The sequence below is a fragment of the Mobula birostris genome, chromosome 2, assembly GCF_030028105.1.
Source record: "Mobula birostris isolate sMobBir1 chromosome 2, sMobBir1.hap1, whole genome shotgun sequence".
NCBI classification, from domain to species: Eukaryota; Metazoa; Chordata; class Chondrichthyes; order Myliobatiformes; family Myliobatidae; genus Mobula; species Mobula birostris.
This window is the reverse complement of record NC_092371.1, coordinates 177,086,111-177,102,119: the sequence shown is the minus strand read 5'-3', so window position 1 is coordinate 177,102,119 and position 16,009 is coordinate 177,086,111. Positions and strand designations below refer to the sequence as shown.

General features: G+C 40.1%; 1 protein-coding gene and 1 long non-coding RNA gene across 2 annotated transcripts in view; one reads left to right on the top strand and one right to left on the bottom strand.

The window, feature by feature from the left end:
* The window catches only part of LOC140193938 (uncharacterized), a 36,951-nt gene extending 25,710 nt beyond the window's left edge, over positions 1 to 11,241 (top strand). Inside the window, exon 3 of the long non-coding RNA XR_011885003.1 lies at positions 11,114 to 11,241. This is a non-coding gene — a long non-coding RNA (uncharacterized lncRNA). The remainder of the gene's footprint in view (positions 1 to 11,113) is intronic.
* The window catches only part of mcph1 (microcephalin 1), a 286,557-nt gene that overhangs the window by 229,081 nt on the left and 41,467 nt on the right, over positions 1 to 16,009 (bottom strand). The window contains exon 10 of the mRNA XM_072251122.1: positions 10,758 to 10,858. Within this exon, the coding sequence (XP_072107223.1) occupies positions 10,758 to 10,858 (101 nt within the window). The remainder of the gene's footprint in view (positions 1 to 10,757; positions 10,859 to 16,009) is intronic.

The window sequence follows — 16,009 nt, the reverse complement described above, 5'->3', positions numbered from 1 at the left end:
GGAGGAGAGAGAGAGCAGCACGCCGCGCGTGCGCAGCCCTCTGGTAAAAAATGATATAGTATCTGTTAAATAGGGGCCGTGGACAATTCTGATTTGATGGAGACGGACGTGAAAGCACAGAGGAACATCCGGAGAAATTTCTGAAACGCCAGTTTGCTGCTGTTGTATATTGCGTGGCCGGGGATCTTCCAGAGGGAGGGCCTCAAAATCCCCGGCTTTGCCTGCTGTTGGCGACCGAGATTGAGGTCGAATCGTTCGGACAGAGATGGCGCTCAGTATTCGGTGTCGGAGAGCTGATCGGAGGCTTGAAGTTTTCAGATGACTCAGAGTCGGTTTGTGGTCCGGCATGGCAGGGAAAGTTTTTCTTCCTTCTCCTGTCTGCGTGAGATGTGGGACATTTGAGAGACTGAACTTTTTACTGTGCTCATGGACTTCAAGTTATGGTATTGTTGCACTGTTGTAACTATATGTTATAATTATGTGGTTTTGTTAGTTTTTTCAGTCTTGGTCTGTCCTGTGTTTTGTGATATCACACTGAAGGAAATATTGTATCATTTCTTAATGCATGCATTACTAAATGACAATAAAAGAGGACCGCGTGTCTTCATAATCTAATTCTTAAGCAGTTATGACACATTCTGCGAGAGACTGTTAAAAACCTTACAGCAAATGTAAAAACAGGGAGTAATATTGGCCAGAAAGAACCAGTCTACAAATCAGTGAATTTGAATGAATCAAGGACAGTGGAAGTAGACAGACCAATTGTCTTTGTTCTTGCCACGAGGTTGAAGGAATGCAAGCTGCCATTTTGTGAAGCTGCTCTATATCCTCCATTTTGTGAATTGGTTTTGCTCGGCGGAATTAGTGTTTTAAAGACAATGATGCTTCATATAATCTTCTGGACAAGAGATCATTTCCAAATAATAAGTTACTTATGAGATGTTCTTTTATATGATATAATATGCAGGTCTGAGAGTGGTGGGGAATGTGTCTGCCCTGAGTGATTTGAGCTGGTTATTGATTTGATAACTGATTTAGAACTGAACTGCAAATTAGCAGTTGTCACTTGCGGAAGAGGGCAATAAATGGATGCTGGCTTGGACCAGAGCTTGTAAGTTGACATAGGTCAGTCAGGTGACCCACAGCCAACAAGACTGAAAGGTGACATTTGAAATGGTAAGGACAGAGGCTTCAAATGCAAAGTAGCGACAACTCTGAAGAGACCAATCATCGCAGATGTGGAGTACCCCAAGGACACACGGAGATTGGACTGGAACCATGAGAAACACATGGCCAATACAGACTCCTTTTCCTGGTAATGTCTTTTCTATTCTTTGACCATCAAGAAAACTTAGTAGGTGTACACACTGGTATTCGATTGTATAAATTCACATGCTTGCAAACAGAGCCAAGAAAGGTACTTGTCAGTAAATATAGATTCTCTCTGTGCCTACCTAATCATTATTACTAAAGGTTAATCCTCGTAACTGTAGTTATTCGCCATGGTCAAGCCACTGTACTTCTAAATCAACATGACCATACAATTATGACCAGATGATCAAGCTGTGGCAGTTGTGTGTAACTTAGCTGCTGCATTTTCTATATGGTGATAATAACTAGTCTCAAAACAAAAACACTTTATTGACTGTTGACTTGGGGCCAAAATGCTTCTACATAAAATCAGGTGTGGTATGATCGGTGGTCCGGGGGCGAGACCCTGAGGATCGAATTGGATAGTCCAGAAATTGAGGCCCATCGGTCAGAGCCCCAGGTCTGCATATCCGCTTAGGTAGTCAAACATCCAATGTCTGCACATGGAGTTCAATGGAGACTGGTGGCCGAAGAAGATGACAAATCATTAGGTTGGAGGAAGGGTGGGAAGGAAGGGAGGGGATTGTTTAGCTGTTGTTTTGTGCTTATTGTGCTCTATGCTGTTCTGCCAAGCATTGTGGGTATGCTACTTTGGCACCAGAACATGTGGTGACACTTGCAGGCTGCCCCCAGCACACCCTCAACTGTGCATTCCACTGTATGTTTCAATGTACTTGAATCATACTTTTCTCCATAAGAATGGACACTGTCCTCCTCAGGTACACGGATTACTGCACAGCATCCAGTTCAAATCTCAAACAGAACAACACCAACATAAAAAGCACTGCCCATAACATAAGATGGTAAATCAATACAATCGGCATTTAATGAAATCACAACATATGACATATATAATTTAAAAGATATGGCTTTGAGATTATGGCAGGAAATGACAAAAATACAGAACAAATGAGGAGTTGAGAAGAAGTGACTTGATCTGCTTTCAAAATGGATGTTGCAAACAAGTAAAGGGACCAACAAAGTCATTACCTCCTCTAACGGATACAGCATTTGACACCTACTGTAACTTGTCCAAATGCAAAATGTGGTGTACATTACTTCAATGGTCTTTGAGCCAAGAAGAGAAAAATTATCCTTTGGAGCTGATTATATCATTCTGTCATTAAACCAGAGAATTACATCCAATCAACAAGCAAGATCGATCTGATGCTGACCCACTTGAATAAATGTTAATTGAGATTAGTTCAGGCACAAATATGGTTTTTTGCCAAAGCTTTGTTGTCAAGCTATCACTTAAAATAAAATTCACTGCATGTGGATATACTGATCCAGCCTGTATTCTTTGTCCAATTGTAATTGTATTTGAATGAAGGTCGTGAGCCAACTGCAATGTTTGGCCTGGATTCATCCATGTGCTGTACCAAAATAACCTCTTCAATCTGAGCTGGCATACTTAAAGGGAAGGTACACATTAAAGAATATGTTTGTAGTAACTGACATTATAATTACAAGATCCTGCATGTCAAACTTCACAATCACTTCAGTGCTTGCAAATTAGTAAGTTCTGATACTACTGAAAATATGACACCCTTGCAAGAAATATCTTGGCCCAAATTGCTATCAATCCCAGGGTGCCATGTGATAATGAAGGGTATTGCTATGATTCTACTCCTAATGATTTGAAAAGTTACAGAAATAATGTTGTAAATCAGAAGCAGGTTTACTATCACTGACATCATTAAGGACCCCTGCCACCCAGGACAAGCCTCTTTCTTCTTGCTACCATCAAGGAGGAGGTACATTAGATTTTCGAACAGACAATGAACCAACCCATGAACACTACCTCACTATTTTTGCTTTTTGCAAAATATATATATACATTTGCAAAAGTCTCAGGCACATACCTACAGCTACAGATGTCTAAGACTTTTACACAGTTCTGTTTATGTCCAAATGGAGCAGAGAGTGAATTTATAAATTCTGGCGGGAGCAAAGGATGCTGGGAATAATGAAGATGGAGCACAGTGGGAGGGGTGTGGGACAGATGGCAGAGGCAGAGGGTGGCGCAGGTGCAGACACATTCAGCCCTGAGACACCATGCAAGGTAATTTGATTCTAAACAATTGTTTTATTGATCATTAATTACAATTTCCCTTCCCCTTCGCTTTCTCCCTGCCCCCTTCCAACTCTGAGTCCACAATACAGACCCATATCACAATCAGGTTTATCAATCACATTTGACATGAAATTGTTTTTTTGTGCCAGCAGTACAGTGCAGTATACAAAATTACTACAGTACTGTGCAAAACTCTTAGGCATTATCTATAAGTATGTGCCCAGGATATTTGCACAGCACTATACCTATATCTACATACATACATATACACAATTTGTATGTTGTGGATTCCAGGTTAATTGGACACACTGAGACCAGTTATTTTGACCCAATTAAGCGGCGGCCCCAATTATTCATGGAAATAATTAAGATATAAAAATGGCAAACTACCGTTTACCTGAGTAACAAATTATGTATTTCAATGAAATTCAGAATAAATTAAAACACTACCAAAACTACTACTATAAAACTATGTATTAGTTCCCAATAGTTATCAGAGGAATTCTTTCAGCGTAAACTGATGCGCTCTTTTGATTAACTGTAAATGCACAAAGGCAGCGCAGACACCTAGTGCAGATAATGGACTGCCTTCAAACAGTGCTTTCAACGAATGCACCCTCTAAATCTTCATTTTAATTCTAACATTCAAGATGATTGCTGATACATTTAAATTCTTCACAGTTCCTAACTTGAAGTAGTGAAACCATTTTCACTCCTGGCCATTTCTAGCATTTCCAAGCCTGAATGCTTGAAACCTCACTGATCGAAACAGTTCTGAATTGTCTCATCGTTTATTATCCAGTTATCAGTGACAAAAATCACTGCTGTTTGAAAACAAACACTCAAGTGACGCTATTTACAAACTGTTTGTTCTAAGCACGTTGTGATATCTTAAGGCCACAAGAAGTGCACTCGACTGATGCCAGTTAGAAACTGTTTGGCAACAGTCTCCTGTTCCACTTAAGCAGCATAGTGTCCCAAATAAACTAAAGGAAACCCGGCTATTTTCTCAATTTGTTTTTGTTCTTTAAGAGTCGTCCCAAATAGGAGGCTGCCCCAATTAAGCAGAATTCACTGTGTAAAATTTTACAATATATGTTAATGATAATAAACCTGATTCTGAACCTGTTGTTTTGTGGCAGCAGTACAGTGCAATACATAAAAATTACAAGTTTCCAAAAATTTCTAAATAGCTCGAGAGATTAGCAATGCGGTGTAAATGGTCCATTCAGAAATCTGATGGCAGAGGGGAAGAAGCTCTTTCTAAATCGTTGGGCGTGTATCTTCAGGCTTTTGTACCGCCTTCCCAATGGTAGCAGGCGTGTCACAAATGGTGAGCGCTCTTCGAGATGGATGCCACTTTGAGAAACTGCCTTTTGAAAATGTCCTCGATTGTGCGAGGGTTGTGCCCTGATGGAGCTGGCTGAATCTACAACCAAAACTGCAGCCTCTTTCGATCCTGTGCACTGTAGCCTCCATACCAGGCAGTGACGCAACCACTCAATGCTGACCAGCATAGAAATTTGCTAGTCATTGGTGAAATCTCCTCAAACTCCTAATGAAGTATAGCTGGTGAGCTCAGAATAGACATTGAGTTTGTTACATACCTCAAGGCGATCTTGTGACTTTCTTGTGAGAATGATGTAATGGTCTTTTGCAGGTCACCTGATGCAATTTTCCCACCGATGTGAGGTCACGTGATGACATGTTCACCACGGGTATAAAAGGGAAGACCTCTGGTGACGCAGTTAGTTTTCCAGCTAGAACGTTCGTCAGTGTCTCCGTTCTGTTGCATATTTGTTTTATGACGCAGTTTCATATTTAAAACGGAGTGTTACGTTCTGTTGCAAGGAACAGTAATGCTGGACTGGCTAGATTTGTTGATGTACCTTTTCAGTAGTATTGGAGAGTGAAGACTTTATCAAAGTACAGGTCCTGAAGGATTAAGAGAAGTTGGTATCGTTCGGCAGATTAATAAAGGATCGACCTTATTGAGTCTTCGTTGAAGTAGCCACCTGCATCAAAGATAACTCTTGCCAGAACAGCAAGGTAGTTCATGCAGGATTTGCTCTGTAGAAATTAAGGTCAGTTGTTTTAAGCTGTTTATTTCCTTCCTCGTGAATCCTTTGGACAGAACCAGCAGGGGAGTCGCGTCTATGAAGAAATCCTTCTCCAGAGAAGTCTCTCCCAAATGAATGTATAAATCTGTTGGACTTTCGAATTTACCATTTTAAGAACTGTATTTGACTTTACCGCTTTAAGAACTGTTTTCGCATTTATCGTTTTAAGACCCAGTACCAAGTGACGATTTGTTGAACGGCCACATAGCGGTTAACTTCCGGTTAAGGTTTTGATTTGTCTTTTGTTGTTTATCCATGTCTAATAAATGTTTGGTTGTTTTTATATAACCTAACACGATTGATATTCATTGTTGCTGGTCACGTAACATGTTGTTGACACCCAGTAACTCGAAGTTGCTCACTCTTTCCACGACTGACCCCTTTAATGAGGACTGGTAAGTGTTCTCCCAACTTCCCCTTCTTGAAGTCTACAATCAATTCCTTGGCCTTACTGATATTGAGTGCAAGATTCTTGTTGCAAAACAATTTAAGCAGCCAATCTATTACACTCCTCTATACTTCCTTATCACCATCTGCCAACATCATCAGCAAATTTAATGACATATATTAAGGAGGGAGAAAATGACAGAAAATAAAGGGAAAAATTAAATATAGTAAACAGAAGCAATGACCAGGTGCAATGATGTATCATGCAATGAGCGATCATAAAAACTAATCAGATTTTCTGATTAATCAATTCTGAGAGATTTTCTGTTTCTACTTTGAAATTTAAATCTGAATTTTGACATAATTAAATAAATGCAATGTTTCCTATGTTATTTAAATTTCAGAATACATACATCATCCTCAAACTTGAGAATTTTAGAAAGTAATTTTTCATTGTCAAGTTGTATTCATTTTGTGCACTAATAATAGCCACAACAAAATACACTTAAGATTTCTTAATTTTTCCATGAGCAGCCTGACATGGTTCCTTTCAGCCAAATTTCACTCAAAGGTGAATCATTTTGTTGCTAAAGCTTTGACATAATTCTCTTTTACTTTGTGGAGTTCATCAGTACCAGCTTAGAAAAAAAATTTGCCCATCACTATTAGAATCAGAATCAAGTTTATTATCACATAGAAACATAGAAAATAGGTGCAGGAGTAGGCCATTTGGCCCTTCGAGCCTGCACCACCATTCAGTATGATCATGGCTGATCATCCAACTCAGAACCCTGTACCTGCCTTCTCTCCAAACCCCCGATCCCTTTAGCCACAAGGGCCATATCTAACTCCCTCTTAAATATCGCCAATGAACTGGTCTCAACTATTTCCTGTGGCAGAGAATTCCACAGATTCACCACTCTCTGTGTGAAGAAGTTTTTCCTAATCTCGGTCCTAAAAGGCTTCCCCTTTATCCTCAAACTGTGACCCCGTGTTCTGGACTTCCCCAACATCGGGAACAATCTTCCTGCATCTAGCCTGTCCAATCCCTTTAGGATTTTATATGTTTCAATAAGATCCCCCCTCAATCTTCTAAATTCCAACGAGTATAAGCCTAGTCAATCCAGTCTTTCATCATATGACAGTCCTGCCATCCCAGGAATCAACCTGGTGAACCTTCTTTGTACTCCCTCTATGGAAAGAATGTCTTTCCTCAGATTAGGGGACCAAAACTGCACACAATACTCCAGGTGTGGTCTCACCGACCAGCATGTGACATGAAATTTGTTAACCTAGCAGCAGCTCAATGCAATACATAATCTAGCAGAGAAAAAATAATAATAAATAAAATAAAACATAATAAACAAGTAAATCAATTACATATATTGAATATGTTTTTAAAAAAGCAAAAACAGAAATACTGTATATTAAAAAAGAGAGGTAGTGTCCAAAGGTTCAATGTCCATTTAGGAATCGGATGGCAGAGGGGAAGAAGCTGTTCCTGAATCGCTGAGTGTGTGCCTTTAGGCTTCTGTATCTCCTACCTGATGGTAAGGGTGAGAAAAGGGCATGCCCTGGGTGCTGGAGGTCCTTAATAATGGCGCTGCCTTACTGAGACACCGCTCCCTAAACATGTCCTGGGTACTTTGTAGGCTAGTGCCCATGATGGAGCTGACTAGATTTACAACCTTCTGCAGCTTCTTTCGGTCCTGTGCAGTAGCCCCTCCATACCAGACAGTGATGCAGTACAACTGTAGAAGTTTTTGAGTGTATTTGTTGACATGCCAAATCTCTTCAAACTCCTAATAAAGCTGCCTTGCCGTCTTTATAACTACGTCAATATGTTGGGACCAAGTTAGATCGTCAGAGATCTTGATGCCCGGGAACTTGAAGCTGCTCACTCTCTCCACCTCTGATCTCTTCTTCATCTTACCCTTCCTGAAGTCCACAATCAGCTCTTTTGTCTTACTGACATTGACAAAGTTATTTCTAAATTTTATGTACAGTCTAAATACACTGCTAAGAGGAAATTCACCTGACCTGGCACAGGAAAATATTCTTCTTAGGATAGGGTGGTTTATAATAGGCTACATCTACTAACCATCTGCAATTGATTAACCCCCACAGCATTTCATTCTTCCATCTGCCACTGAAAATTTCCACTTATATACTGAAATGCCTCTTCTTTCTCAGCTGCATATTTATCCCCCCACTGAGAAATTAGACTGGAGAGAAACACAGATTGTAGTTAAGGGCATGTCCATTATTACCCTGTAGGTTTTCACCGTATTGCTCTTTTACCCACATCTGACAAAGCACCATAACCCTAATAGGTATATAAACATAACACTATCCTGCACAAACAGAAAAATCAAGAAGCAGAAAGTAAAAAGAATCACTTGTTGCTTCCAAAGCAGTATTGCGTGGCCCCTTTCAATAATCTTCTAATAGTCCCTGAAAACTTCAAAGTTCATTATTTTTAAGAAATAAATCATGGTAACAGGTGCTTCCAGCCCAATGAGACCACACCACCCAATAACACCCATGAGACCAATGAACCCACCAACCTGTCCATCTTTGGAGTTGGGGACCTGGTGGAAACACACATGGTGACGGGTAGAGCATGCAAACTCCTCACAGACAGCAGAGGGAACTGAACCCGGATCTCTGGTGCTGTAGTCGCCCTACGTTAACCACTACGTCACCCTGGCTCCCCATCTTTAATTGCTTGCATTTTTATTTCCCCACGGTTGAATTTAAGCACACAAAAAAACACAATGGGAGCAGGAGTCGATGAGGCAGCCCCTCCAGCCTACATCACCACTGGACAAGGTCATACCCGATCGACTCAGTTGGTCCTCTCTGCCAATTCCCCACAGCCCTAAATTCATCAATTGTTATCTATCTCCACCCTCAAGGTTTCTACTTTTCTAATGGCCTTGCTACTGTAACAACTAATTGTTTCTTTAATCTTCACCAGGTGACAGACTACCTCATTTTCCTTCCTTATACATTCCTGAAAAAGATGACATCCGATACCTTCTAACTCCATGAAGCAGCTCAGCTTTTCACTATTATAACCATGTTTTTGATTTTTTTTTGCAGAAATTTGTGAAGCTGTACAGACTTATGAAAGTGATGAGAGACTGCACTAAAGAGCCACACTAGTCAAAAGCGAGACTCTTGTGTGGAGTATGTCAGGCATGTGAACAATGCCCACAGACTTTCAAATGAATTTTGTTTCTTTTCAGAAGAAAGGAGGGAAGATTTACAGTATACCACAGCCAAAAGAAAAAGATTGCATTTGATTAATTGGATATTTTATATTTATAAACTCATTTGATTTACAAACAATGGAACGGACAATGGAACATGTGTAAAATTTTATTGATGTGCCCTACCCATCTTAAGTCTCACCATGAGTGATTCTGGACTCTCAGTTACGCTTTACAAGACTACGAGAATTTAACCAGCCTAAAGACATCTAATTTAATATAATACAATGCTAATGGCAGGATTGTTAGCAATGTGGAGGAAGAGAAGGATCCTATGGTTCACATCCATAGATCCCACATAAGTAGATGTGTTTGTGAAAGTGTATGGTGGCCTTCATTAGTCAGGGGATTGAGTTCAAGAGTTGATAGAGAAGAATGGAGGTGTGGAAGGGCCTACCAGGGGTGGTGGTGGTGAAGTCAGATATATTAGGGACACTTAAGAAACTCTTGGATAGACACATGAAAGTTAGAAACTTTGAGGGCTACGTGGGAGGGAATTGATCTTGGAGTAGGTGGAAGAATAGTTAAGGAGCCTGTATTGTGCTGTAGTGTTCTATGTTCTATTTGCACAAGCACTGGCTTGCAAGCTTATTTAAAGAGGATGATTGATGGTATCCAGGGAGACATGTTGCTTGTTTAATTATCAAGTCATACTACCGGTCAACTATTAAAAGTGTTCAAGAGTAGTTCTCATGGTTTTAAGAGTTAGAGACAAACAATAAATACAATTACCTCCCAAATTCTAATACGAGTCATCACCTTAAAACTAATTTGATCCCAATTAGTTCCTACACCCCCACATCTTATCCCGCCATATGAACAAATATGCATAGTCCACATTGACAAGAACAAGAGGTTATGTCCTTGTTTGCTGAATCAAGTCTACATTTAGTTTACTATTACACATGAGGATATCTTGAGGTACACCTGAGAATTGGAGTATTCGTCCAGTGATTCCATAAACACGAGAGCAACAATTCATTCATGCAGCCCATAACCTTCCATTTTTCTTACATCCATCTGCCCATTTAAGAGTCTGTTAAATGTCCCTAACATATCTGACTCTACTACCATCCCTGACAGTACATTCCAGGCACTTACCATTCTGTGCAAAACACCAACTTCCAACATTCCCCCCAAAACTTTCTTCCACTCACCCTAAACAAATGCCTTCTGGTATTGTTCACTGTCACCCTCAGAAAAATGAGCTGTCTTTCCACTCCATCCATGCCTCTCACAATTTTACACACCTCCAGCAAGGTATCCCTCATCCCCCTTCACTCCACAGAGAAAAGCCTCACCTTGTTCAAACCCTCCCCACAAGACAAGCTCTCTAATCCAGATAACATCCTGGTAAATATCTGCACCTTTAAAACCAACAGAAAATATTGTACGCTGCAGAAAGATCTGGCTCCTTCACTAAAATCCAAGCATAAAAAAAAATCAATCGAGAACATTTTACGAATATAACAATTTATGCTCAAAGAACCTTGTTTTGTGTAATTGTCATTAACAAGTTATACTAACCTTTATATTCTGCCTTTTGCATTCAATGCGTCCATTCATTACTTTGTGTAATTTTTGTTTTTCATTTGGGCAACAAGTCATCGCCATTCCAAGGGGACTGCCTTAGAGAAAGAAAAACATTTCTTATTACAACCTGATGAAAAAGACAAGCTTAATTGACATTAACCTACACTTGGGCACAATGAATAATCCTAAAAAGCCTCAATTTTGCTTTTGAAATGGTACTTCAATTTGGACAAATTAACGCCACCTTAAAAATAACTAATCCCAAGGTGCAGGAATGGTAATGAAACGGGGGAGAATCAGAATTAGACTTATTATGACTGTCTTATGCAATATGAATTTTTTTTTTGCAGCAGTATAGTGCAAAAGAAGTGCTGAGCTGATCAACACACACAAAATGCTGGAGGAACTCAACAGGTCAAGCAGCATCAATGGATGGGAATAAATCGTCAATATTCCAGGCCTTCATCAGGACTGGAAAGGAAGGAGGCAAAAACCAGGAAAAAAAGGTGGGGGAGGTGAAGGAGCACAAGCTCACGGATGATAGGTAAGAGAAGATGAGGGGGAAGGTAGGTGGGTGAGGGATGATGCTAACAGGTAATAGATAGAAAAGGTAAAGTACTGAAGGAGGAATCTAATCAGAGAGGAAAGTGGACCATGGGAAAAGGGAAAGGACTAGGGCCACCACAGAGAGGTAATAGGCAGGTAAGGAGAAGAGAAGGGGAGATGAGGGCAAGGGCATAAAGAGAAAAGGAAGGGGGAAGGGTTGAATAAAGTACCAGAAGTCAGGTATCAGATCTGTGCACATCAGCTGGTATAGGAGAGAATACAGATTAGAGGCTTGAGAAGAGTCAGGGGAAGTAGAGCATCCCTCGACACATCAATAACCAAAGGGCAACATGCTCAAAATGCTTGTTCGTTAATTATTCTTTCGCCGTCACCACCTGGAATTTCACTAACTGCCGCCAGAAAGCCAGACAAGTCTGGATGAATGTTGGATTCAGAGAGGTGTTGTGAGGATGTGATGTCTCAGTGTTGTAGCACCATGCATGGCTGTTAGCAAAAATCACATTACATGGCCTGAGAATGTTGTGCTGCCCAACCAAACACAAAATATTGAAGGAGCACAGCTGGTCAGGCTCCATCTGTGGAAGGGAACAGTCAACATTTTGGGCAAAGACAATTCTTCCACTCCATACATAGATACTGCCTGACTTGTTGTGTTCCTCCAGCATTTTAGTGTATGTTGCTTAAAATCTACAGCATCTGCAGGATCTCTTCTGTTTATTGATAGAAGGGGGCAGCAATGCATGAGTTAGAAAAACAAGGAAAATTATATAAAATGGCATCATACATAATAAGCAAACTTGGTGGATATGACAGACCACGTGGGGACAAATTTCTCAGAAAATCAAAACAAGTTAAAATAGAAAACTCTTATTCAAATCTAATCCAGGCAATTCAACGCAAAAGAATGGCTATGTAGCCTCAAGTAGCACACAAAATGCTGGAAGAACTCAGCAAGGTCAGGCAGCATCGATGGAAAGATTTCAGCATCTGCAGAATCTCATGTTCATTCCACATAGTCTAAAAGTTTAAAATTAATCAGTTATTAATTGAGGCTCCAGATTTGGTTTAATAACAGCATTGAAGTCAATGATGTACCCCACAATTAAACCTGTAGATGTGAAATGCGGATCTCCTGTTTCGCAATTCTTATGGCATGGGACAATGCCATCTATCCGGTCTATGCCACTCCTCAATGCCTTCCAATCAGCTCCATCCCACCAGCTCCCATTCAATACCTTTTCACCAAACTATTTGTTCCCCTTCCTGCCCAAAAGATCCACACCCCAGTTCTCCTGCCAACCACCTACATGAGCAAAATCAGAATCAGGTTTAGTATGTTTTGCAGTATCAGTATAGTGCAAGACATAATGAAAACTGTGTATTATAGCAGGTAATATCACTTGTTTTGTGGAAGCAGCACACTGCAATACATTGTCCTGTCAGAAATCTGTTGGCAATAGGGAAGCTGTTCCTGAAATATTGACTGTATCTTCAGGGTCCTGTCTCTCCTCCTCGATTGTAGCAATGAGAAGGTGTATCCTAGGTGGTGGCGGTGGGGAGGTATGGATGCTGGCTTTTTGAGGCATCCTTTGAAGCAGATTGCATACGCCAAAAACATTCTTAATATGATTTTGTGGAGGATAAGAGGGCCCAAATAGTCACAGGGAGATAATGCAAACTGAACAGAGACAACGCTGGATGTTAGGAACAAACCCACGCTGCCAGTCTGTGAGTCAGCACACTACCTGCCATGCTATTTACTCATGTACGTATTCTAATATTATTATTGGCAGTCAAGGCGAATTTGAATGTTCTGGGATCAAGGTGGGTCTAAGGATGGAAATAATTCAACAATGGAGCAGAGGAGGCTTACAGGGGTTTGTTTATACAGGTTATGAAGGACATGGAGGTGAAAAGCCAGTGTTTTCCCCCCAGACACTAGATTCTGCAGATGCTGGAGGAACTTAGGTCAAGCAACATCTATGGGAGGAAATAGTCAATGTTTCGGGCTGAGAGCCTTTATCTGTCTTTTTCCTTGGGCTAGGATGTCTGAAGCCAGAGGGCACAGGTTTAAGCTGTATAGAATAAGGAGGCAACTTATTTCACACAAAAGGCGATGAGTATATGGAACAAGATGCCAGAGGAAGTGCTGGAGACAGGGACAATCAGAACATTTAAACTAATGGACAGGAAAGGATATGGGCCAAACACAGACAAATGAGAGTAGCTCAGGATGGTAACATGGCCAGCTTAAATGAGTTGGGCTAACGGCCCTGGTCCCTTGCTGTGTAACTCAATGAGAAAACTAAGGAAGAAGAGTGGAGAGGCCAAAAGACGAATAGAGAATAGATTCTCCCTATTATTTCTATGTATAAACCTGATGCACATGGATACACGCCCTTCAGTATGTGTCCATCCTGAAACTAATGAAGATATAGTAAACACAACCTCATCCAATAAAAGATTTACAGAAATCCAGCATGGATACACGCCCTTCAGCCCAGCGAGTCCATGATGAACATTCAGCATCCCAATTTCCTGCATTTGGCCCATATCCCTTTAATGTACTTATCACCTCCTCCATGTACCTAATCCAAAAGCTTCTTAAATAACACTACTGTACCTGCCTGAATTACCTCCTCCAGCAGCTCATTCCATATATTTACCACCCTCTGAGTGGAGAAGCTGCCCCTCAAGTCCCTTTTAAATATTTCTACTCTCACATTAAAGCCCTTCAGTTTGGACTCTTTGCAGTTTAACCATGTCTTTCCTATAACAGAGTGAGAAGCCTCTAGGTGTTTCAGTTTCCTCCCACAGTCCAAAGATGTACCGGTTAGTAGGTTAATTGATTATCGAAAATTGTCCTGTGATTAGGGTTAATGAAGTGGATTGCTGTACTAAAAAAAATAACAAGGTAAGGAACACAATAATAATAAAAAACACAAGTAGTACATATAATACATAGGTTGATTGTATGTCCATAGAGTGATGCAAGGCACACTGTATACAAGGAAAGTGACAGAAAGTTATTAAGTAGTGGTGGTGGTGGTGGGTGTGGTGAGGTGGGTTAGTGGGTGGAGGTGTTGATCAGCCTTACTGCTTAGACAAAGTTAAAAAAATTCTTACAACTGTTAAAATCAAAAGGTTTTATTTTTGCTAATGTTTACAGTCACATCGATGATCACATGATTATCAAATTTAAAATTTACATTTAGTGGAAAACTCCAGGGAATTGGTTTGTTGAGACAGCAAATAGTTCTTCCAAAGTCAAAATTTCCAACCTGATTCTAATTTAAATTGAAAATATTCTTCCTATTGTTACATTTACCACCCTCCAATCCTCATGTTATACACCAGTGTCTGACACCTCTCCACCTGTGGCAACATATCATCATAATAGGATTTAATTTTCCCCAATTATAAGTGGGCTTTGAGTTATAATTCTACATTTACAAAACTGCCAACTTTTCCATCCAGTCAGGACAACACAATCTCTGTAAGCTCAATCTAGATGTCCTGAGCATTGAGAAGAAAGAGCACAGAATGAAGCCAGTGGAATCAAGGGTTCCAAATGGAGGAACAAGGGGCTAATGATGTTTAACATGGGTGAAGGCTGCAGTTTCAAATATTTGTTGATGAGGCACAGTGAAATAAAAAACTGAAAAAACCTTTCAAAATAAAATGAGCTAAAAGGTTTTACAAAGACTTTTACATTTTTAAAACTTTAACATGTGGCCACCATTACATTTAAGTGCAGCACTGCTTCTCAGAAGTCATGATCTACATGAAGAATGCTAAGCAACAGAGGCGACCTGCATCTGTATGGTTTGCACTGACCTCTGCTGGAAAGGGCTCATTTAAGCATCCGATCAGGTAGCTCACAGTTACAAAATCATTCCATTTGCTTCCAGCTTAAAGGACAGGAACTATATGGGCAAGGCCATACAGTTCCTGTCCCCTTAACTGATTAGCTTACACGTCCATGTCAGAGAACAGTTAAATGTCAAACGCATTGGCAAATCTGGAGTTACAAACAGGCCAGAGTATGGTTGGTGAGCTTCATACTCTGAAGGACATTACTGAACCAGATGGGTTTTCACACAAGAGTAGTTTCACATTCAGTTATTTAGCTTTTTATTTTAGTTTATTTAATTACAGGGAAATTAACTTCCCCAGCTGTTGTAATGGAAATTAAACTCAACTTCAGATCAATGATCCAGGCCTCTGGATACCAGTCCAGTAATTTAATCATTTTGTTAGCATGGAGCATTGCAGAATCCCTGAACAATATTAATCAATGTCAGCTAAAGAGCATGAAAACCGTCAAAACCGCTAAGTACAAAAAACTGTGATGAAAACAATTGTATTTTGTTGAAGTACTAACAGAGGACGCTGAGAACACTGCTACCCTGAGCATGTCTGACTAAATAAGGCAATAAATTTGCTTCATGAATTTTTCCATTGGAAAGCATTAATCTAATTTTCAGTTCTTTATTTCAGCTGAAGGAAATGTTCAATCTTGTATTCCTGCACACTGAAAGGAGTATCTTTTCAGATCTTAAAAATCATTTCATACTTACAACTAACGAAGATTCTAAATATAAAAGAAACCCATAAAATGCTGATTTTGATTCTGGAATTCAAAGATTACATGTTGAAATTCTCTAGCCCAAGTCATT